The 22249-nt window shown below is 43.9% G+C and overlaps 1 protein-coding gene across 5 annotated transcripts in view; it reads right to left on the bottom strand.

Annotated features, from left to right (window-relative positions):
- Positions 1–20830, bottom strand: part of PHLDB2 (pleckstrin homology like domain family B member 2) — a 66916-nt gene extending 46086 nt beyond the window's left edge. For 3 of the 5 annotated variants that reach the window (XM_084227203.1, XM_084227204.1, XM_084227200.1), the window contains exons 1-3: positions 20771–20830; positions 11100–11209; positions 6484–7832 (exon numbers count right to left, since the gene is read on the bottom strand). In XM_084227203.1, the coding sequence (XP_084083329.1) occupies positions 6484–7832; positions 11100–11148 (1398 nt within the window). In that variant the 5' untranslated portion in view covers positions 11149–11209; positions 20771–20830. Of the gene's footprint in view, positions 1–6483; positions 7833–11099; positions 11210–19933; positions 20575–20661; positions 20718–20770 lie in introns of those variants that run through there. The other 2 variants (XM_084227201.1, XM_084227202.1) reach the window with 2 other exon arrangements.
- Positions 20831–22249: the final 1419 nt, after the last annotated feature.

The following is a 22249-nucleotide window of genomic DNA, read 5'->3' on the forward strand; positions in this document are numbered from 1 at the left end:
AGGCTTATGGACAGGAAGCTCTGTGGTTATTTTATACACTCTATGCTCATCATTTCATCTCAGCCAGCTCGTTCCAGCTCCAGCACACCTGCATGTAACAGTTTCCAAAATGAATTTCTCAATGAAGACGCAACCTAGGAAAGCACCTTTGCAATGAAGAACACCGAATGAGTAGGACATGGAAAATCCAGTCAATAATTTTGCAAGAGATACCACACAAGTTATTTGTGACACTGAACACAGCAGAGGGAAAAAACTAGGTATGTCAAAAGCAGGAAATGGATTTAAAATTTGCTCTGGTGGGGGGGGGGGGATGTTGAATCAAGCCTTGTAAGCTGGTCAGTGTGTTTCCCCATAAAATGTCTTTTCTAATTGATTTAAACCTCTCAGTGTATTTTCTTTTAACATTTAAACATTTCCATGTAATTCTCTTCCCTACGACAAAAAGGGGTAACAAGTCTTGTGCAGTTTCTGCCTGAGCAGCTTCACTACTCCTGGCTTTGAGAAAGCTACATATCACTTATGGCTGGCTGCAAATTTAGGTGCTGAAGGACAAGGGTGGGATAAGGAGGTAATAACCTTCTTCTGCTATTGATTATCAATGACATTAAGAGACATCCCTGGTACCCTGTAAAAAAATTTCCAAAGTAGCAGACATAAATATCCCACTTTTTTAACAGCAACCATGTGGTGATTCCTAGATTTGTTCATCTGCTACATATCACATTTATGAATTTTACAAATGTGTAGAAGTGCTTGATATCTGGATATCAAGGCACACCTTCGTTAATCAGCTGTGGCAAACAGGAAGTTTTTCAGGTAAGTGCCACTTGGAACTGGATTACCTCAAATTTCATTAAAAATACATATGCAGTCTGTCCCTTGTGACAAAGACTAACATGAAGTATGGCTAGTCCATGCAGCCAGGTTCCCTTTGCCTGAAGAAGCTGCTGCCCTTTTCAGCTGCCAAAGAAAAATGTTTCCTATTGTTGCTCAGACAGACAAACCACCACCTTCTCAGCAAAAGCTGGGAACAGCAGCTAGTCAAAAAGGATGGTGAGGAGAGAGGCAGAGAGACTGGAGAAGAGAGCTGCAGAAAACCCCCAAACTTTCTCACATGTACATTCACTACCTCATGAAGGAGAGGCTGGAGAAAGCTTTCTCTTTTTGTGCTACATTTCTGAGGAACTTGTTTCAATGATAAACTTGAACTGGGACTGAGAACAGTTTGCCAAGTGTTCTTTTCCTTCCCTCCAGTTTGCAGCAGTTTCTCACTCCAGACTAGTTTGTTTTCTCATTGCCAGTCCTTGTTCTGCTATGGCTAGTGCTTCAGCTCCAAAGTTACCAGCAGTAGCACAGCTTTCAGAAGCAGCACCTGTATTTCATTCCCTCTCTCAGAGGCAGCTGTGACAGCAGAGACACCTGCACAGAGAAGCAGTGTGGAGAGTCCAGGTCACAGCAGAGGAGCAGGTGTGCCTCATCCTTTCCTTCCCAGAGCAGGCACAGGAGAAACGGACTGGTAAAAGCAGGAGACAGCAGTGGCACAGAGCAGAGATAGCCTGCAGGGAGGAGCTGAGCAGATGATTTTCCAAGAATTAGCTCCTAATAACCAAGGCATGTGTTCTGCTCCTAAACTGCCAAAATAACAGCATTGTTCAGCCCTTTTGTCACAATAGTACCTATGCAGATGCTCCTTTTTGAACCACACTGAGGGCAGGAGACTGAAGACCAGAGTTACAGCGCAGTACTTAAGTTCTGTAAATGAGAACAGGTCCCTGTAATGGATTTCTTCCTGCACCTGAGTGTTAATTTACATAATATATATAGCTGCAAAAATTAAGCATCTGTAATCCAGATTTTGGCTTATTAAAGACTCCACAGAAATGTTTTACAACACAATTGGAACTGAATGTTCTTGGAAAGTTATGGAGTCATCAATATTAGTTATGTTCTGCAGGGGGCTTTATCCTATTATACAGCACTTATTCAATTACAAAACTAAATGATATTAAGTAGCTATTCTGTAAGACTATAGAGACTGTCAAATACTAGTGGTGGGAAAAATTACCTTGAAGCTACCCCTTGTCTACTTGGCTTGGGCTCCTTTAAGAGTTAATCACTTACAGTTTTACATACAGCTTGGGTACTTTATGCTTAAAGGGTCTACAGAAAGAAACAGTGCCAATATAGATTTATAAAACACGTATATGAGGTTTTCCACAAACATAAGCTCCATTAACCATGATTTTAAAGTAATACCATCTTAAAAACCTCAAAATAGTTTCAATCATTTTCCCTTTGCATAAGCACATTTTACTAAATTGCAGGGCATCAATGCAAGCCAGGCATAGTGATATTCTGTATTATTCCCTACTTCTGAATACACTAATGAAATTCAGTGCTCTTCTGACTGTGACGAAGTGGACTATGGAATAAGCCCCTTGAATTTTATTACTGCTCTTTCGGGCACTGATAACTTGAAACCTCTCCCAGTACAAATCCTGGGTCTACTAAAACTTCATTAACAATGTTTATGTACGTTCACAGATCCCTACAGACAGCTGAGCAATGGAAGGCATCATGAACCTATTGCACATCTAATTTTTAGGTACCTCCGCCATCTAGCGGAAATACACTGTACTGCCTAAAAACCAGTACTGAAAACTTCAGTGCTATTTAAACAATTAGCTATCAAAGAAAAGAGATGACCCTTGATATCTACTAAACTATGTTGCTTGTGTAGTTCCACTCCCAACCCCCCTATCAGCTGAAGGAAAAGAGCCCCTTTTAGTTCCAGCAGCTACAACTGGGCTTTCATCTCAGGAGAAAAAAAAGAGTGAGGTTTCCTCTTTAAATAATAATTAAAAAAAAAAAAGCGCTAAATCACATGGAACATTATTAGACCACAGCAGTAACTTTCTCCCTTGCTTGTAAGGCTCCTGGGCTAGTGTCAGCAATAGCTACTCCAACTTGTACTTGTGTACAGCTCATGTAAACATCCCACGGCGGAATGCGATGTCCGGTCAGCTGGGCTGGAGAGGAAGCAGAAGCAGGTCGTGACCCTGCTGCCTGTGCCAGGAGCAGCCGTGGCTGCCCCACCTGCTCCCACAGCCCATCAGCCCCCAGCACCAGCGGGATGGCAGGAATCAGAATGCCAGCTCCCCCTGCTCTTCAAGCCACAAAGGAAGAGGCTGGCAAAGCAGAAGTGGCAGCAGTCTTCAGCTACTTCATGTGAATCCAGCCACAGACAGCAGATCTAAAGAAATAGGTATGGAAAACCACCAAATCCTACACAAGTACTTATGTGTCTTTTGTATTTGGAGCACAGAAACAAATTAAAACTTGGACTTTTAAATAATTAATGAAAAAACCAACCTGCATATTTTTACTTTTTTTTTTTTTTTTTTAATCTCTGGTTATTTCTTTGGGCAATGACAGCAGATCATTTGTTTTCATATGCAGGCTGCAGCAGCAGCTCTAAACAAAAATTTCCAGAGGAGCTTCTGACACTTAAAAGCAAACTAAACACAAGTAAGACTCATAGAATAATTTATATGGAAAAGAAAAAATGAAAACAAGTGAAAGTAAACAGAAGAGTTCAGGGGCAGATACTAGGTCAAATTGCAACGAGTGCAGGGATTTTACTACCGAAAAAAATCCGGAAGTGAATATCAGTTATCAATTAGAACACTTTCAAGCCAGTCTGTGCCAGCAGAATAGCTACAGGGGCAGTGCTGGTGCAAAGAAAGGCACTCTCCACTTCTTATCTGGGCCACAGAGCAGTCTAGTCCTCTGAAAAAGGGTGTTATTTTTTCTGATGGACTTATTTGAGTATTCCTACACTGTTGTTCTCCCTACTGTGCTTCAAAAACCCAGCAGGAAAAGTACTAACACTTGTGCACAGAGAGACTACATCTCCCTTGTCATTTACCTACCAGCTACTCAGGCCAGGGTTTTATACAGTACTGAAAGCTCAGAGCACAGAGTTTTGATATCCATGAATGCTTCTTTAGTTGGGTTTTTTTATTGACACCTTCCCCAACCCCCCCCAAAAAAGAGAGACCTGAGCAGACATGGATCCTTTGCCCATGTCAGTACACAAGGGCAAACAAAATTGCTCTTTGGAAGCTCTGGCTGGATATATCAAGACCCTGATTGGGCAGATCCTTCATTATCCTTTGGACAGGGATCCATACAGAAGGACAAAGTAAAATAACACCAGAACAGGACAGGACCTAATACACAAAGAACTGATGTGTGGATTTTTTTAATATATATCTTTCTGCTTCTCAGAGATGTACAAACCTGCATATGGCATTTTTCAGACTCTCAAACCATTGGAAGGAGGCACTGTCCTGGTATTTCACTCTTCTATCAGATAGCTCTAGTAAATGGAGAATGGAGCAGATATGGGAGCAGTATCTTGAGTAGAAGACGAACTCAAGCAGGAGGAAAATCCTTCATGTTCAAATACGCAACACACAAAACATCAACTTGTTTTCAAAAGCTTTGGAAAAAAAGTAAGCAAATTCTCTTTATGAAGAATTGGGACTTGAAGGAAGTCTTGGAGAGCAAGAGGAAATACTGAGGTGTGGGAATGTAGCCATTTCAAACATAGCCATTTCAAAATATAAAACCAGAATGATTATCAGCATCACTGAATACTGAAACAACCCAGTATCTTTCATCCCTCACTACAAATAATAATTAAAACAAAACAAACAAACAAAAAAAGGCTGTTCTCTTTGAAATACAAATACGTTGCTTTTATGACTGATTATCTCAGGTTTTACAGCATGACTGCCTGCAAAACCTTCTGATAAGAAGCAAAGAAGCAATCACCACTGCACACGCAACACAACACACCAGGATGGGAGAAGATTCCTGAAAGGAGCAGAGGAATGGCAGGTCAAAGGCAGCAAGAAGACTTCCCAAAAGCTTTGTCCTAAGCCACCTAGCCATTTCACTCACAGCTAGTCCTTCTTGCCCTGGGGAGCCCAGTCCCTGCTCCCGAGAAGCTGCAGCTTCAAGGCGAGCCAGCAGAGGTTTTGGGGAGCAAAGCAGGGCAGGGGTGGACTTGCCCTGACGCTCGTGGAGTGGGAAGGGGGCAGTGCCTGCCTGCCTCTCACACCTGAGCCTCAACATTACAGCCTTTGAGCAGGCAAAGACCTCTTCACATCTCGTAAACAACAGTGTGTATCTTATAAACTACAGTGATCAGTGTAATGGAGAGGGGAATGGGGAGGAAAAGGCAGACTTCTGTCTGTGTAACAGGCTCCTCAACAGCTTGCATCAAGGACAGATGAGATCACTGGGTTACAGGTCTTTAGCCTGAACCTGCTCACTCGTGCGGATCAAGATGGGAACTGTGGCCCTGCACAGGCACCAGGTCATTGCTAATGGTCATTGACAGGCATCCCCTTCTCCCACATTCCCAGTACTCCTGCATCCATCTTCCCCATGGCTTTTCACCTCCACCCTGCCCAGAAAGTGACTTTTCCTGCAGGCTCGCTGTCTGTATGCAAACTAGACAGGTTCAAGAGGATCCTATTGCCATTTTACGCAAATTCATAAGATGTGAATTAAGGAACACAAATGCAAAATTAGTGTCTCAAATTTAAGACTCAGGAATACCAACTGGCCCATCTAATGACCTCTGTTTCTATGTGGATGATAAAATATGAATGCATGTTAATAGGGTCAGAGAGTCCAAAAGCCACTTAGAAAACCCTTTGGAAGAACTGTTATGTGTTCTTCCAGAGACAGTTTCAATACAAAACTGTTTCAAACACCTCTGTAGGTTCTGAAGACCTTTTTATTTTTCCTACACACAAGTTGTTTCAGTATACATAAACTACATTTTACTATCCAGATAATCCCAAGCTGAGGCAGTATGCACTGCTTTACACTGACTGAGACAAAGAAAGAAAATGCCTCCCTGTGCCACTCTCCATCTTGGGAAGGGGACAAGCAAGGAGGCTTCTATTTTAATGAACATGTTCAGAAAGAAAAAATAAAAACTAAGCAGTTTTTTCAACTCTGCTGCTGGCTGTTTAGGCCACACCAATATATATCTGACTCTGCAGCACACAAGGCTGAGCAGAATCTTTTTTTCTTTGCTCACTTATCACAAAACAGTGCCATCATCTAAAACAAAAAGTCCTGCAGGATCCCTGCAGTGTAATTTGTGGGTTTTATGTACACAGACATTTTAACACAGCCTGCAGGATAACTGAACACAATTTACACGGGTTCCAACATTTTTTCAGGGTGGCTGAATGGCACTGTCTCTCCAAGCAGCATGCTTTTTAAGTGTCAGCTTCATGGACTGTGATAATAAACAAGGTATCTGGAACAGGCTGCATCTGAATTTCAAAACAGAGCAGCTTATTCTTTGCTGTACCTTCCTGATGGCTAGACCTGGGATGGGTGTTTTGCAAATGCTAAATATCACAGATAATTAAGACAAAGAGAAAAACTTACCAGCCGTTCCATCTCCTGCTCCCGAAGTCGCTCTTCCCTCTGCCTCCTGTGATAGTCCATGAGGTCTTCCCTTCCTGAAATCGAGCTAATGCTGTTCTTCCGCTCTCGCATGGATGTTTGCAGAGAATTTGGCGTCTGTCTGTAACTTTCCAGATCTGGGTCATCAAGTTCCATGGAACTCGTGGAAAGGTTTCTTCGGACAGAGAACGACCTGTCAAAATCCACTGGGGAGAAAGAACTACTGGGACTTGTTCCTGAGAGTCCAAGTCTGTCAAAACCATCGGGGAGATATGGGGAAGAAGGCGCTAAAAGCATTTTTTTAGCAATACGAGGGCTTGCAGGAACACTAAGGGTTGAACTGACATAGGGATTACTCCTGGAGACAGAGTTTGCATGTGATGAAACCCCTGAGCTGCAAGAAGAAAAATTCAGGTAATTATCAGCATCAAAAGCATTCTGAGGTAGATCTTTTTCTCCAAGTTTTTTCCTTTTACTATTACCCAGAGAGCTTCTGGGGGGCAAACTTAATGGCACCAGCTGGTTTTCAGTTGATTTATAAAGTCTGGGCAGGGAACGACTGTACATTCCCATATGACTTAGAGATCCACCAGAGTATTTCCTCGCCCGTGAGCCCAGAGTTTCCATCATGCCATCCTTGTACTTTACTGGCTTTATGTGAAGGGCCAGATTGTTATCAATATTCATCCTCCTGCCTTGCTTTGGACTGGAAGGCATGCTGGCTGCCCCAGAATTGCTACCAGGTGAAAGCATCAGCTCGTTCCCCGAGCTCCCATTCCACATAGACAGAAGAGAGCCTGAGATCTTCTTTGATTCCAGCATTCCTGGGAAGTAGATGCTGTCATAAGATTTATTTCTCTGACTGTACTTTGAGTAGTGAAACTTTTCCACGTGTCCAAGGGATTTTTCATTTTCTCTGCTGGCATAAATGTCAAAATCTGTCCTTCCAGAACTATACCCGCTGAGGGATGGAGACATGCCTGATATGGAACCCAAATGCTTTACAGAGATGCTTTTATCTGGAAGATATGGGCTTTCACAGGGGAACTGCTTGCCTCCTTGAATTTTGTTAATAGAGTGTGTGTTTTTAACACTGGTGGAAGGATTAGGCTTAATTGGCATAGGTTGTGAAAGGGTTAAATAAGAGCCAGCATAGTCCCCATTTGTTTTAAATTTAAGAGTTGATGAATATTTCTTCGTGTTGAGGTTTTCCATAATATCCTGGAGACCATTTTCAAGGGAATTCACCACAGAACCCTTTCCCAAACTAGCATTTTGTAATTCCGTCTGGTTCTGTGAGTGGCTATAGTCTGCCATAATCTTACTGGAATCTGTAAAGAAGACCAAACAAGAAAAAAAATTTAGCAAGTAAATAGCCTCTTGCATGTGCATGCCTGCAAAATAATGTGAACACTTTTTGCAATAATTACTGTGCTTGAGTCTCAGACCACTAAGCAAAGGAGGAGATGCACAATTTTTCCATCTGTTTCTGCAAAAGATGGGAGACTGAAAAAGAAGGGGTAGAGGCACAACACCATAGCAAAATCAGCAACACAACTGGAGAGAGGCTAGACTCTTTCTTCGCTGTCCTATCATTTTCAGGAGCCCGTGGCCTAGCCTTTATATTCCTGAGTCATTTGAGATATCTATGAAGTAAGGAAGAATTATTGCTGCGATGTTTTACAGCTGAGGAACTGAGGCACAGGGAGAATATGCAATGCAGATAGCAGAGTAAAGAACCCAACTCAGGTCTCCCAGGGCCAAAGACATAAGACACTGCTGTGGATGACCTCTCCCTTTAATCTGTGCAGCTAGAGCATCTGAGCCCCAACACCCTAGTGAGCTCAATTTAAAGCTCAGTAGGAGTTTGTCACCTTTTTGCTTAGTGGATGGTCCTGCAAAGCTTAAAGGGAAAGTACAAAACCAAGGAACATTTTTCAAGGTGTTTCAGCTCATTGCTCTAAAAATACATGGCTGCAACTACATCTGCAAAGAGCACTTTGGTTAAAAGATAACATTAAGGAAGCAGAATGGTAGTTTGCAAGACTTTATTCAAAAAAACAAAACCACATGTCTATTAAAAATACTGCTGGGGGAAAGGTTACAGATCCTAATGATTTTGCAAAAATCTCATTTATACTCAGGAAGAGAGCACAGGCCAAAAAAGCCTTTGCTCTGGTGGATGTTATTGTTCAACAATGCATCAAGCTCTAGCATACAGTTCAGAGCTGCACTTTGCCCAAAGCAAAGAAAGGAATTCAGCTCCTGACAGTGCCAGTTACTGCAGGACATAAACTGGACCCCCAGCAGGTTTACACTTAGACCTCAGCTGATGTAGAAATGACACCATTAATATTTGCAGCAGCTCCTGGTTTGTGCTAGTCTACACTTTAAACTCATAAAGCACACCTGAGTGCCAGCAAGAGTTTCTGAAAATAAGGATCAAATCTGGGATTTACTCTTGGCTCAGTCACATTTCACCTGTGATTTCAGCTTCCTCATGAGAAACTGAATTTCAGCTTGTCACTCGGTGGAAAAATCTAATGTGTAAAGCGCCCTTAACATCCTCAGAGGCAGTACTTTAGTCCAAGTACTGCTTCAGGCAATTACATGAACTAAGAGACAGAATTTGGGACTCCTGTCCGCCACCAGAGCTCACATGACCTGGTTTCATTGAGAATCACTAGGTTCAGATCTTGTGGAAGATGGCAATGCATTCTTCACAGGGGTTTCTGGGACCCTCCTTGCTGATAAGGCACAATGCTACGGAATTCACCACTGGCCAGGGCATCAGCAGTGCCCTGCGCCACCAGACATGCAACAACAGCTTCTCCTAGGTTATTAAGGAAAAAAGTCATAAGTTTGAGAACAAAGGTAACCATCACTACTAATGGAATTGAATAGGCAGAAGATAAAATGAGCCAGCATTAGGGAACACGAACACAAAAATCAAAGGAAAATACAACACCTTCTTGACCACAGTGGACCTGGTTAAGCTGTTGTTAATTACAAGCTCTGGTAGCGGCCAAAAGCATTAACTTGCACCTTCAAAACTAGACCTCAAATCTACCACTACACAGAATTTAATATTTTTCTGCTGGCTGTAATTATGGGATTTATACTATAAAAATAATTTTAACACAGTCATTATGATGATACACCTATCTCAGCTGCCTTTGAACCAGTGAGCTCACAGAGTTCTCCATCACACCATCGCCACCTTGAGCAGCGAAACGGCAATTTCTTATATTGTGATATTTTACTTGACATTTTTCAGCTATTTTCATAAATTTTGATAACAGCAATGATGAAGTTAAAATGAACAAAAGGATAAATGTGATCCAAATTCAAAAGAACTCTTGACAGGACAAGAAAACATCATCTGGATAAATGAAGTATTCATGATATTAGTGGTGTTTTATGGAAAAAGATGTAGAATTTATTTAAGAGCCCAGATGTAAAGCACAATGTATATGCCTTTTATATTTAACCTTTCAATGTGGAACTGACCCTAATTTCCATCTCAGTCTCTCTTTCTTCTCCCCTCCTCCAGATCTCTCTTAAAACTGAAATCTAATTCCATATGAAAATTGTACTCTCCAAACCTTAACTAACACAGCTAAGTTCAAATATTTTTGCATAAATTTCACTGGCTCCTCTATAAATAGCTTGGCAGACATATTAATGGGACATTAATAATTGTTCATTACTCCCTTGCAACAGCAGTGGGACACATTTAATCCTTCAAAGACTGAATGCTTTAGTCAAAAAACAAGTTAGATCATGGAAACTTTCATGCCTGTTCACCACAGTGAAGCAGTGAAGGGTTCATTGTACTTGAAATCCAAGGAAGTACAGTAAGAAAAGGTCACAATACCTTCATGTAGCCACTCTAGCTCAGCTTTTCTCTACTATCCCTTATGCCAGCTCTTCTGTGTTTTTGCTTCCAGTGCCACAGTGCCCGCAGTCATACAGTTAAATCCCAACTGGGTGACAGCACACATTTAAGTAAATCACAGCTGCTTCCCTCCAACCAGATCTCGTTTGTTTTGTTTATTTTTAGGGTAATGTTTGAGTAGAAACTTGATGAACATGCCAGGATGTGTTACACGTGTCTTTGCATGCATCTATAGAGACTGAGGATGGGAGCTTCAGCTTGTGACGTGCCCTGAACCCCCCTGCATTCAGGTCAGACCCGACTTTCATGCTCAGCACAAGGGTCCTCTGTTTAGCATGGTATTTGCTGCCTGGAGCTACAGAAGGAAATTCTTCCTTTTTTTTTTTTTTTTTTAAATTTTTTTTTAATTATTATTTTTATTTTTTATTTTCCCTTTCTCATTCCTTTTCTTCCTTATCCGAGTTGCTTAGCTGGGCGTCACTGGTATCTATTCCAGACAGGCATTAAAGTGATGGGGGAGGGTTGGCTGTCTGCAGCATATCCAGCTGTGTCTAGTTCTGCCTGGTAAATGGAGTTAGACATGGAATAAGAACAGAGCACTGATCTTATCCATGTGTCAGGAGAGTTAAAGGGCCAAAGTCAATTAGAAATTCTGAAAGATCTCAGTGCATTACAAATAAACTTCATTTTAATTGATTACCTGATCCAACATTCTGGAAGGAGGAGAGGTTACTTCTGTTTGGCATCATATTTCTCTTCTGTTGGATGGTTAAAATGACACTAATTTGAGTGAACCAGATAAATTTTTACCTGAAAATAAAGGAAAAAAAGGAAAAAAAACCAGCATTCTGTTTAGAAGTGTATCCTGGGAACATTTTTCAAGTGCATAATATACAACACAATTAGCTTTCCTTATGGTAAAATTTCCAGAGACAACTCAAAGAGAAATATGTTAAAAGATATTTAGAAAGGACATTCCACGTTTAACAGGGTGACTGTGTAAAAAAAAAAAAAAAAAGCGCCAAAACCTGTCTGCAGCTGGTTTATCCTTTTAAAAGTACATATAATTAGTTTTCATAACAAGCCATTATCTATGATCCTGACTCTTTTCAGGCAGTTACTAGTCACACCTAGTTTTGTCTGTAATCCTGTGGCTTCCTTAATAAACCACTAAGGTTGCACTTTGCTGCTGAAGACTTTATTTGGAAAGCCCATGGCCCAAGTTCAGCCCACGCAACACCAGCAGGTTGCAATCACAAATAAAATTATACAAAACCAGGTATGTGATCCAAAACAAAGAAAATGTGTTGGCATGTAACGATTTCTGAGTTTCCAAAGAAGGCAGACTAGGAATGCAAAAGGAAACTTGAAAGTTTATTTAAGATCAAATTTAAAAATTGATATGGCTTCAAGAGAGATTTGATTTAAAAGAAATGCAAAAATTGAATCTCACTAAAAACGAAAATTAAACCTAAATCCAAATAGAAGGCCTCTAGCGAGTTGCTTTATTAACAGATTTATTTATTTTTTATACACATCTGTTTTTAAAAGGTTGAGAAAAAAAAAATTTAATTGCATCAAGTGACAAAATTAATGATGACCATCTGTAGGTCCTCTGGGCTTAGCTCTGGACAAGCAAATAGAAACGTGTCAGAAAAACAAGTAAAGAATGGAGACAGATGTCTGGGCTGTCTAGAGACAAGCCACCTATTTAATTAACTGCGGTCATCACAGCCCCAAGGTTGCAGGTTTGTGGTGCACAGACTTTCTGTGCCATGCTTTTTCATGTTATTCTCTTGGGAGGACAGGCCTGGGAGAAGGGAGCTGGCTGCTGATCCTTGCGGAGGGAGGCTCCTTCTCTCTGACCTCTGGCTTTTGCCTCTCCTGCTCCCCACAAGCTGCTCTCCCAAGGGAGGCCAGACCTTTCCCTCTGTTCACCCAGGAATCCCCCCGTGCTGGCCTCACTTTGCAATGCTTTTTCTTTCTCTGTAGAGGTCATTTCTCAGTCCTAAGGAAAGTTTTAACCCCACTGTGCATATTCTGCCCCTCACAGTAAGATGCAGGTTCCTTTAAGATCACATAATCCGCTGTTCCCTGAAAATGGCACGACTCTCCAAGGAGCCAGAGAACAGGAAGCCCCCCAGAACACTGCAGCTCCTGAAGGGACTCACCCACACGTCCAGGCTTTCCAGCACAACAGGACTGAAATTCTCCAGAGCAGCTGATGGGGAAGAACCTGGGCAGCAGAGAGCTTTTCAACCCAATTTTCATCCTCAAAAGGTTATTTTATTGACATGAGAAATTTATCATCATTTTTACCTCATTTGTCTTCCAATCCATTGACAGACCCCTTCCCTAGCTCATTCCAGCTAGCCACAGATCCTCCAAAACTCAAAGCCAGCACAGCATCCCAGGCACCCAGCTTTGCTGGAGCGCAGCTGGGGACTGCCCCTGGACGCCCAGCACAGCTGCAGCCACGGGCAGCTGACCCCAGCAAGCGGTGACAGCAGCTCTCCCACTTGTCTGCAGACCAAACACTGAAGGATCAGGACACAAATCCAGTTAATACTGCCACTATGCTGACACCTTGGCATATTGTTTGTGTTATCTCTATTAAAAATACTGCACTTTGTGCCCAAAGGTCCCCAGAAAAGAACCAAAAATTTAATTTTTCAGGCCATGTTCAACTTAACCCAGAAAACTAGTGACACTCAACATTTCACAGATGTCTGCAACAAAGATGTCACCATATCATTGAACAGAATAACAAAACAGGGACAATTTGGAATTAGAAGAGAGAACAAAGGGTTGGTTAAAAAACCAGGAAGATTCATTGCATTTCCCATGTCTCTAATACTAATTTATAGTTAAGATCACCAAAAACCTCATCCTTCCTATCTTGTGAGGTGACAGCTACCACTTAATCAATGTGACAAACATTAAGGAGAGCACATCTGAAAGGGAAGGGTTTCTGTGCAATTAAAAATTCAATCTTTTATTCAGTTTGGTGAATACTTGGATTTTCTAATAACCTTTTTTACAGTTAAATATTATGTGGTTTCATTTCAGGTTTGAGAACTCTTTACACATCGTAGCATCCCTTGAACTCTCTCCCCTTGGTCAATCCCCAAGTCCTCAGCCCTAGAAACATCAGTAACTACTCACCTTGGAGTTAATCCTCCTGCGGGGAAAAACAGACTCCCACAGAGACCTTTCGTGTCACAACTTCCTCTGGTTTCTCCTTCCCCTGTCCCCTGACTGGCTTGGCATCCCTGGTGGCCACCCCCCTTCCCCTGGAGGCCAGTGCCCTCTGCCCAGCCCTTAGCTCTGCCCCCCACCCCTTCCCCTTCTCAAGCTGCCTGCTCCAGGTGGTTCGCTCTCTTTTCCCGACGGGTTTCCCTTTAGCTGTTGTGTTACTTTGCTGGAATAAAACCTTGCAAAAGAGCCTCTCTTGCCTCTGTTGTTGAGCCAGTTGCGGTGAGTGTTGAGTGGAGTTTGACTGCATTGCCTGAATGTTAACTCAGCTTGCTTTTCCACAGGAGAGGTTTGTTGGGGACAAGAGTTAGGCAGCAGCACCTACCATTCTACCACCCGCGTTTTTTAACACATCTCATTTCCTAAAGGATGAGAGATCAGAGAAGTCATCACTTAGCAACAATTAGATTTGAAGGGGAAAAGAACTTTTTAAAAAACTTTCCACTGTGAGCAAAACCAAGAAACAATTAATGAATTGATGAGCTAATGTAACAAACAGCTCAAAATCCACAGCATATCTGTTCTCGTGAAATCATAATCTTTTAGATGAGGTTAGTAGCGCCTCCAGCAAGGCTGACTCTTGTTACAGAGCACATGCCACACTCTGCCTTGTCTGGAACGAAGGAAAATTATTTCAGCTGGGATTTATAAAGTCATATGAAGAGAATGTATACAGCATTACCAGTCATGTTTCATCTCTACAGTACCCAGGCCAAATTAAGTTTTGTTTCACTAACAACCAGAAGAAACAGTGATTCACAACTCAAGCAGAGAGTCAAACAAAGGATTCCAATTTTTAAGATATTACAACAATGCGTGGCTTTACAGTAAGAACTCCTTTCCGTTGTGAGGTGGTTTAAACCCAGCTGGCAACTCAGACGCCCCAGCTGCTTGCTAATACCCACCCAGGATGGGGGAGAGAATCATAAAAGAGGGAAAACATGTATTAAATTAATGATAGTTTGATAGATAAAGCAAAAGTCATGTACAAAGCAAAGGAAAATAAGGAATTAAACCCCTAGGAAACCCTTCTTCTCCCAGCTTTATATGCTGATTATGATGCCACAGGATGTGGGATATCCCTTGGGCCAGCTGTCCCGGCTATGTCCCCTTCTAACTTCCCATGCCCCCTCAGCCCCCTCACTGGTGTGGCATAAGAAGGTGAACAGTCCTTGACTCAACAGAAACACTACATAGCAACAACTGAAAACATCAGTGTGGTAATGTCCTGGGTTGATATCAACATTACTCTCATACTAAATCCAAAACACAATGCTGCAGCAGCTAGCAGGAAGAAATGAACTGTAGCCCAGCCAAAACCAGGACACTTTATTGTAGGAGCCAAAAGCTGCAGTTCAACCAAGCCACAAGTACACTACCTGTGTACACAGCACTTCCCAGCATTTCATCCATAGATTTAGGGAGAAGTTTTCCCAGCACATAAGCTTCTCACCTATTCTTTACTTCTGCCTGGGCTGATAGCTACCTCCCTTTAGCAGAGTCTGCTCTGGTACCTACTTTGCTCTTATGTTACCAATCAAGAGGGTTGCAGTGCCTCAGGCATTGCCAAGGCCCTTCTCTGACTGATAACAAACAGTTTTAAACAAAACTCTCAAACTTGGCCATCTCTCTTTTAAGGCTTTTTTGCTCTTGTTTTTTCATTTTCAGTTTCTCGCTGAACATTAACAGTGGCTCCCTACAGTTCCTTGCACCTCTACTGTCTATGACATTTCTGTTCAGAAACTCCCACAGCAGTGTATTGCCACTCTTGGAAAACAGATGAAACCCCAGCTGATGGAGGGTGAGGAAAAAAGCCCATCACTGGCACCGCCTGCACATCATTAGAGTTTCATTTGTTCTGCCACAAGATCTTCAAATGATTAGGGTCTGTTTCAGCTATTCCAATAAAAGACACAGTTTTGGAAGCAAGAAAGCCTCTTGAATTTTCACACTCTGAACAAAATTTGGTCAATGAGTGCTGATTGCTTCAGGGTCTGGAGATTTCATTTTCCCACAGTACAGCACACCTACGTGCATAAACAGACTGTTCTATCACCAAGCTCATTTACCCTTTCCCTGTGTAATCTGAGGACAATGTACTCACTCCTGATTAAATCAAGCCTGGTTTTATTCCTGATTTACTCTGCTTATTTACAAACAAAAGCCTTGATAGGCTCAATAGCAAAGTAAAACTCACTGGAATCTACTGTTTACCTCCAAAACACTTACATGGAAATCCACCTTTCCCCAAGCCCACTGTCATACTAAAACAATATATTCACAGAAAGGCACCTGCATAATTTGGTGGAGATTCTGTACCCATGAATGGACACATCTTTATGAGACAGCAAAGTCATCTCTGCCAAAAACTGGATAACTCAGCAAGGCTGTGATCTAAAGGCTGCCCTAAACATCCCTCTTCCTTTCCTCCTCCTCCTACCCCACAACATAATACACTAGACCCCAAACTACACCTAATTTCTTGCCAGCATAATCCTAAAATCTGTTCAATCCCTGTCTTTTCAAGATATAAATCCTGCAACACATAGGTCTTTGCATGCAAGTGAGCACAAGGTCTGCTTACAGGCAGATTGTTTTAGTTCCTAAAACTCAAAGCTTGGCACCTTTAGCAACACTAAATAAATTAAAAATCAAATATCCATGAATAATATTTGACTAAGTCACTTCCTTGCAACCCTGCAGATTTCCGGTGTGGGAAAGGGAGTGGCAGAGGAAGTTGCTCTTGTGGCTTACCTCTTTCTCTGAGAAATTATGACGTTGATACTGGAGAAGAAGAAGAAATAAAACAGTGCAACAGAAAACACCCTGAGTAACATTATTCCACTCATGAACCACATATATTATAGTGCAACAACCCACATGACTACTCCAAAAATTGCACTTAAATATGACATTTTTAATTACCCTGTCTTACTGTTATAACATGATTCTCTCCTATTTGATAAGGATTGGTGTTGCAGGCATTGCCACATCAATTGCTCTTTCCAATAGATGGACATAATCCTTTTAATCAGGTCACGACAGCTGACAATTTTAAATGTGCATCAAAAATGAAAACCTTCATTTCCATGTAAACACTATGGCTGGGTAACTACAAACTGAGGGTCAAGCCACTGATGTATGAGACACAATAAAAATGCTGGGGAAAATGCTGAAGCTTTCTAACTTTTGTGCCATAAAATAGCTACTCTTACCTGAAACTGAAACTGTCAAAGCACTGATTTCAATGAATCTAAACTAATTCCTATGCATTTGGTAAGACAATATATTAGACCACCTACTCAAACAGCATTACTTTAGTAAACATCACTGCCCCTTCTTACCTTAGAGTCACACTAACCACCGTCTCATGTGGAGTAGCTCACTGAGATAAGTTAAAGGAAGAAGGGGGGTTAATTCTTTTCTGCTCGAACAAAAGCCCCAGACAGGTAGAAACATACTTGAAGAGATTTTTGTTAAAACAATGAACTCCTTTCATCATGCAGAAAGACAGGGTTGACAGAGGACAAGCCAAACTCCAGCCATAGTCATCTTTTCTATTTTGGTACCTTTCTGGTAGTTAAGTTCCATAGTCAGTTATCTGACCCAATGACTGTATCATGTCATGACAGTAGTGACAAGCTCCCTGGTATCATTCTGTTGCTATTACATTAACTCCTTTCCTATTGAAAAGTTGAGTATGCTCAAAAGATTTGCAAACTGAAATTTTAAAGTTTCACACAGACATGGCAAATAGAAAGCTCTGCTGGTGGGCTGTGACCGCTTACTGTGCCAAACAACATAGCTGATGTACAAATAAATACACTTAAATACTCTAGACCACTGTAATTCTCATTCCTGAAGCCAAATAAATACAGACTTTCTTCACCTAAAATTTCAGGAAGGGTATTGAGTGCAAAACAATTATGTATCCAAATTCATATCATACAGGAGCAGAAATTCTGTCTGTACAAGAGCAGAAAGACCTTAAAGAGAAATTTCTCTGCTCTCACCCTACTTGACATAACAAACTTGCCCCTAGGGCACCCCTGACAAATACAAAGTGAACAGGTAGGTAAGGCCCAAAAAGTCTAAGCAGATAGAAAAACTAATCAAAACAGCTTCCTCCACTCTTATTCTTTTTTTTTTTCTTTCATGTCCTTACCATTTTTCTCCCATCTATTGCATTTTCCCACTCTCAGGCAACCTTTGCCCATGATCTGCTTTCCTCTGTGCTGATTTCTTTCACTGCCACTTTGTGCCTGTCACTTCCTTCCGTTAATCAGTTCTCTCTAGTGCCCACTTACTCTGACAGCTTCTGTCTCCTGTTTCGCTCGTCCATTTCTCCTCAATTTGTCTCCTTGCCGGGATGCTTGCCCCATATTTACAAACGTCCCCTCTAGCTCTTTAACGCTTCTTCGTTTCCCAGCAGTCTCAGGGCAGCAAGCATGCCCCCCGACTAAATGCTACTCATCACACATGCTTGGCAAACCCCACCACAGCTGTGACAGCTTGAGTGACACCTGCCTGGCTGCTGTGCTGCCAAGCCATGGGTCTGCCTGCGCCAACACATTTGGGGCCGCATTTATCAGCAGGTCCCAGGACTGTGTTCCCTCAGGTGAGAAACAGAGGTGCTGCACCTGCAGTTACACTATTTACTATAACAAAGGAAGTTAAACGAAGTGGTTCACTTAAAAATTGACTCCACCTGCACGAGATCTGAGCAAGAAAAACCTCAGTCTTGGTCACATTTACACAGTTCACTCTACACTGTAGTCTCTGGAGGACCTTCTTTCTATGTGGAAAAAATCCCCTTGGATTTCTGTGGCATCTTGGATGTGCTCCACCAGTCTAAAACAAATCCTAAATGAACAGCACCTGCTCAAAACACCCAGAACATCATTTTATAGCTGCTTGTTTAATTCAGTGGGAAACACTGTTTGCCTTGCTGGCAGTTATTACACACCAGATTTAACCATTCATTTTAACAAACTTAAATGGAAATAATACACAGTGAACACAGCATTAATCTCTTCATTAACAATCACCAGCACTTGCCCATACCTACTTTGATTATTTCAGCTTTTCTCTGGATCTTCAAGTGAAAAAGACAAAAAAGATCTTTCCATCTAAACATCTTCCCATCTTCCATCCTTCTTATCCAACTCCAGCCTCAAGATGGATCAGCTACCTTTAGCTTACCCAATCTCCACTTCCTATCTAAACCCAAAATACTTTAAATTTTTCATGATGGGCTTTGTTGCTTCTCAACAATAGTCAACTGATGCCTTTGACAACTTCCAAGGATATGGCTGATAATTGTATCTGATAAGCATGGACAGTAACTGATATGGAAAAAAAATGACCACTCTTCCTGCCCTGGCTGATGGCAAAGACTTCCATTTCCTCAGTAAAAAGAGACACGCTAATGAGTCGGTTTAGTATTTGTCAAAATGGAAGCAGAATAAATTACTGGTGTGTTAAAGGAACTGTGTAAAATGAACTATATAGAAAGGGTAGGATGTCACTACTTGACAGCCCTAAAGGTATCTCTTTTTCTGTAACCTGCTTAGTTAAGACTACCCCTCCCCATGACAGCAAAGGTAGGCACTCTCCCATTTTCTCATCACTTAATCTCCTTTCTTTCCTACACTGCTTCTTTCTGCTGTGGGAAAGCAAGCCCATCCTCACCCTTTGCAATTCCATTCTATCATGCCTTACTTCCTCCCATCTCTGATCCTTTCCCATGTTAATAACTTATTTTTGAGGACATTATCGACAAGAATATGGAGAATGCAAAAACTAGAAAGTTCACTAAACATGAAAATCTGCAAAAAAGGTTGCTCTTGTGTCCCTCTTCCTTCAAAAGAGACTGAAGGTGTGGCACAAAAATGAAATATTCACCATGTTCTGACTGGCAACATGTTCGCCCAGATGCCCTGAAGATGCAGACACAGAGGATTCGGGCACGTGCGGAGTCAAGGCAGAGAGACAAGATGACAGGTTAACAAGATAAGCATTTGTGGGAAAAAGGAAATGGTGACAAAAGCCATGTGTGTGAGATCCAGCAAGCACTCAGTGGCAGGAGCAGAAAGCCATCTCTTAAGTCTTTATGTAAGCGCAGACAGTCTATTTACACTTCTGCACATGGGTAAATTCCTCAGGCAGCTTTGGGGCAGGAGAAGGAGCGGGGACGGTAGTTTCCAGCCCGCTGCTCCCTCTGATCGTGGGCAGCAGATATCTTCCCAAGAAAAGCTCTGATCTCCAAGCTGAACTCACCACTGAGCGCGGGGCTCCGAGTGCCGCCGAATCCCACCCGGCTGCTGACAGGGCTACACGAGGGGGAACTTAGGAGCTCTGAATCTGTCAGGGGAGATGGAGCCCAAACCCCCGATTTCCGTCCGCAAGCCGATCCGCCGTAACGCCGGGTTCCTGTCACTAAACTCCAGCGATGCCGAGACGGCATCCATCGCCGGCTCCGCGCCGGGAACCCATCCCCGCCGGGCACGGCAGCCCTCGCACAGCCGCAGGAGCCTTTATAAGCCACAAGACGAACAAAGGATCGCGGACAAAGAGCCTTGTCCCACGTCTTCCCCTCCACCAGGTAGATTATTTACGATGGAAAACTAAACCAAGCAAAGCCAAGCCCCGCCGTTCCTCCCTTGCTTCCTCGGACCTCGGACGGATGTCACCGGCGCCCCGGAGCAGAGGCTTTGTTCGCCAGCGGGGACGCGGCAGAACCGGGGGGAACACCCGGACAAAGAAGGAGAAGCGTCTGGAGACGAAAGGGATAGGGAGGAAGGAAGCCCCGTCTCTATCAGCTGCGGGGTCCCTGCAGAGCCAGGCGGCAAGGGGGGACTCCACCGCCCTCACCCGTCAGACGTGCCAAGGGACCGGAGGCGGAGGAGTGGATGGGGGTGATGGTGGCACAAACTCCCTTAAAAGTATCCCAATAAACGGAGACGGCAGCAAGCAGCTGAGCCGGCGTCAGCCCAGGCTCTGCGTACCCGAGAGGGACCCTCTTCTCCATCCCGCGGTGCCCCGCCGCCTCCTTCCATCCTGGCGGCCCGGGAGGACGTCACCCACCCCGCAGGACGGCGCCTGCCCCGCACTCACCGCCGCCTCCCGCCGCCGCTCCCCGCGCATCCCGGTCCCCGCCGCCTGCCCGGCTGCAGGAGCGCCGCCGCCCCCGGGAGCCGCCCCCCGCCGCAGCGCCCGCCCCCCGGCGGGGCCGGGGCACCTCCGCGGGCGGAATAGCTCGCTCCCCTCAGGCCGGGGTCGCGGGAGCGGGGCGGGCAAAGGGCAGCCGCGATGGGGGGGAAGGGACGGAGCAGGGGGTGGACGAGCGAGAACGGGAAATGGGCACAGGGTTGTCCCTGAAGGGGCCGCCGTGGAGCTCTTCACGATCCATAAATATGAGTCGCCAGGCAATTTCCTGCCTGCGAGATTAGCTGAGCAAACAGGGCGGCGCTGGCAGGGCGCGGGCCCCGTTTTCCGTGCCTGGGGCGCGCTTTACCTGCGCCCGCCCTCCACCTCATCTTCCTCCTCCTCCTCATCCCCGGGGAAGCCGCTTTTCAGAAGGGGCTGCCCTCCGCCCTCCCGATGACGGAGCGGTGCCGAGTTGCCTCCGTTCCCTGACTGGGGCGACCCTGCCACTCACCGAGCCCGGGGTCACACCCTGCTGTTGCCTCTGCCTGAGGTGTCCTTAAAGTCAAGATTTTCTCTTACTTGAGAAAAACACACCCATGAAAGTATGTGTGTAATACATAGACACCCTCGTGTGTATGCACACACGGGGCTCCCAAAAGACCCCCGTCCAGTCCCCATGCATCACTGAAGAATGTAGCTGCCACCACTAGCACTTTGCTGTTTCCAAAGCAGGGAAAGGGCTGGTGAGACCGGCCGGTCTTTGCTGGAGAGATTTTCACACCAGAGCAATCCTACAAACTAGCACCAGCTTGGCAAAGAGCAGCGCATCTGGCCCGTCCCGTGTTTGGCAAGCGGCTGGAGGTGCCAGGACCCACCTTCAGGTGCATGGAGCTGTTACAAGGGGGAAAGAAAAGGGGATAAAGCCTCCAGGGAGGGGTCGTCCCTCACCCGGGATCACTGGGTGCTGGCAGCCCAGGCCATATAACCAAATTTTGCTTTCCGAGCGCCGGTGCAGTGTCAGGCTTGGTAAGGAAACCCCGGCGGTGAGAGATGGGAGCCAGCCTGGAGGACTCAGGGCAGTGAGCCAGAGTATTCTGCATAGAGATCTTGTTTCGTGCTGTGTGGCCTCATCACTTTACCTTTCCCCATTTGTTTCCCAAAGAGGGAATTCGGGGATAGCAGCACTTACCTGCTGTGCAGGAGTCCTGCGGGATGGGTCAGAGCTCACCCAGCACTCGGCCAGGTAAGCCACTGCTGCGGCTGCTGCCTGTTCCCGTGTGCCACAAGCAAACGGAGTTTGCTGTGATACACTTCCTGCCTTATGTATTCCAGGGGATATCTTACTTGGCTAGAACCATAACTTTACTACAATATAAACTTGGTAATAACTCATTAGTACCTGAAATCTGTATAGTGATACCAAAAATACTAGAAAATATTTTTAAA

This window comes from Fringilla coelebs (genome assembly GCF_963513975.1).
Source record: "Fringilla coelebs genome assembly, chromosome: 2".
Classification (NCBI taxonomy): domain Eukaryota; kingdom Metazoa; phylum Chordata; class Aves; order Passeriformes; family Fringillidae; genus Fringilla; species Fringilla coelebs.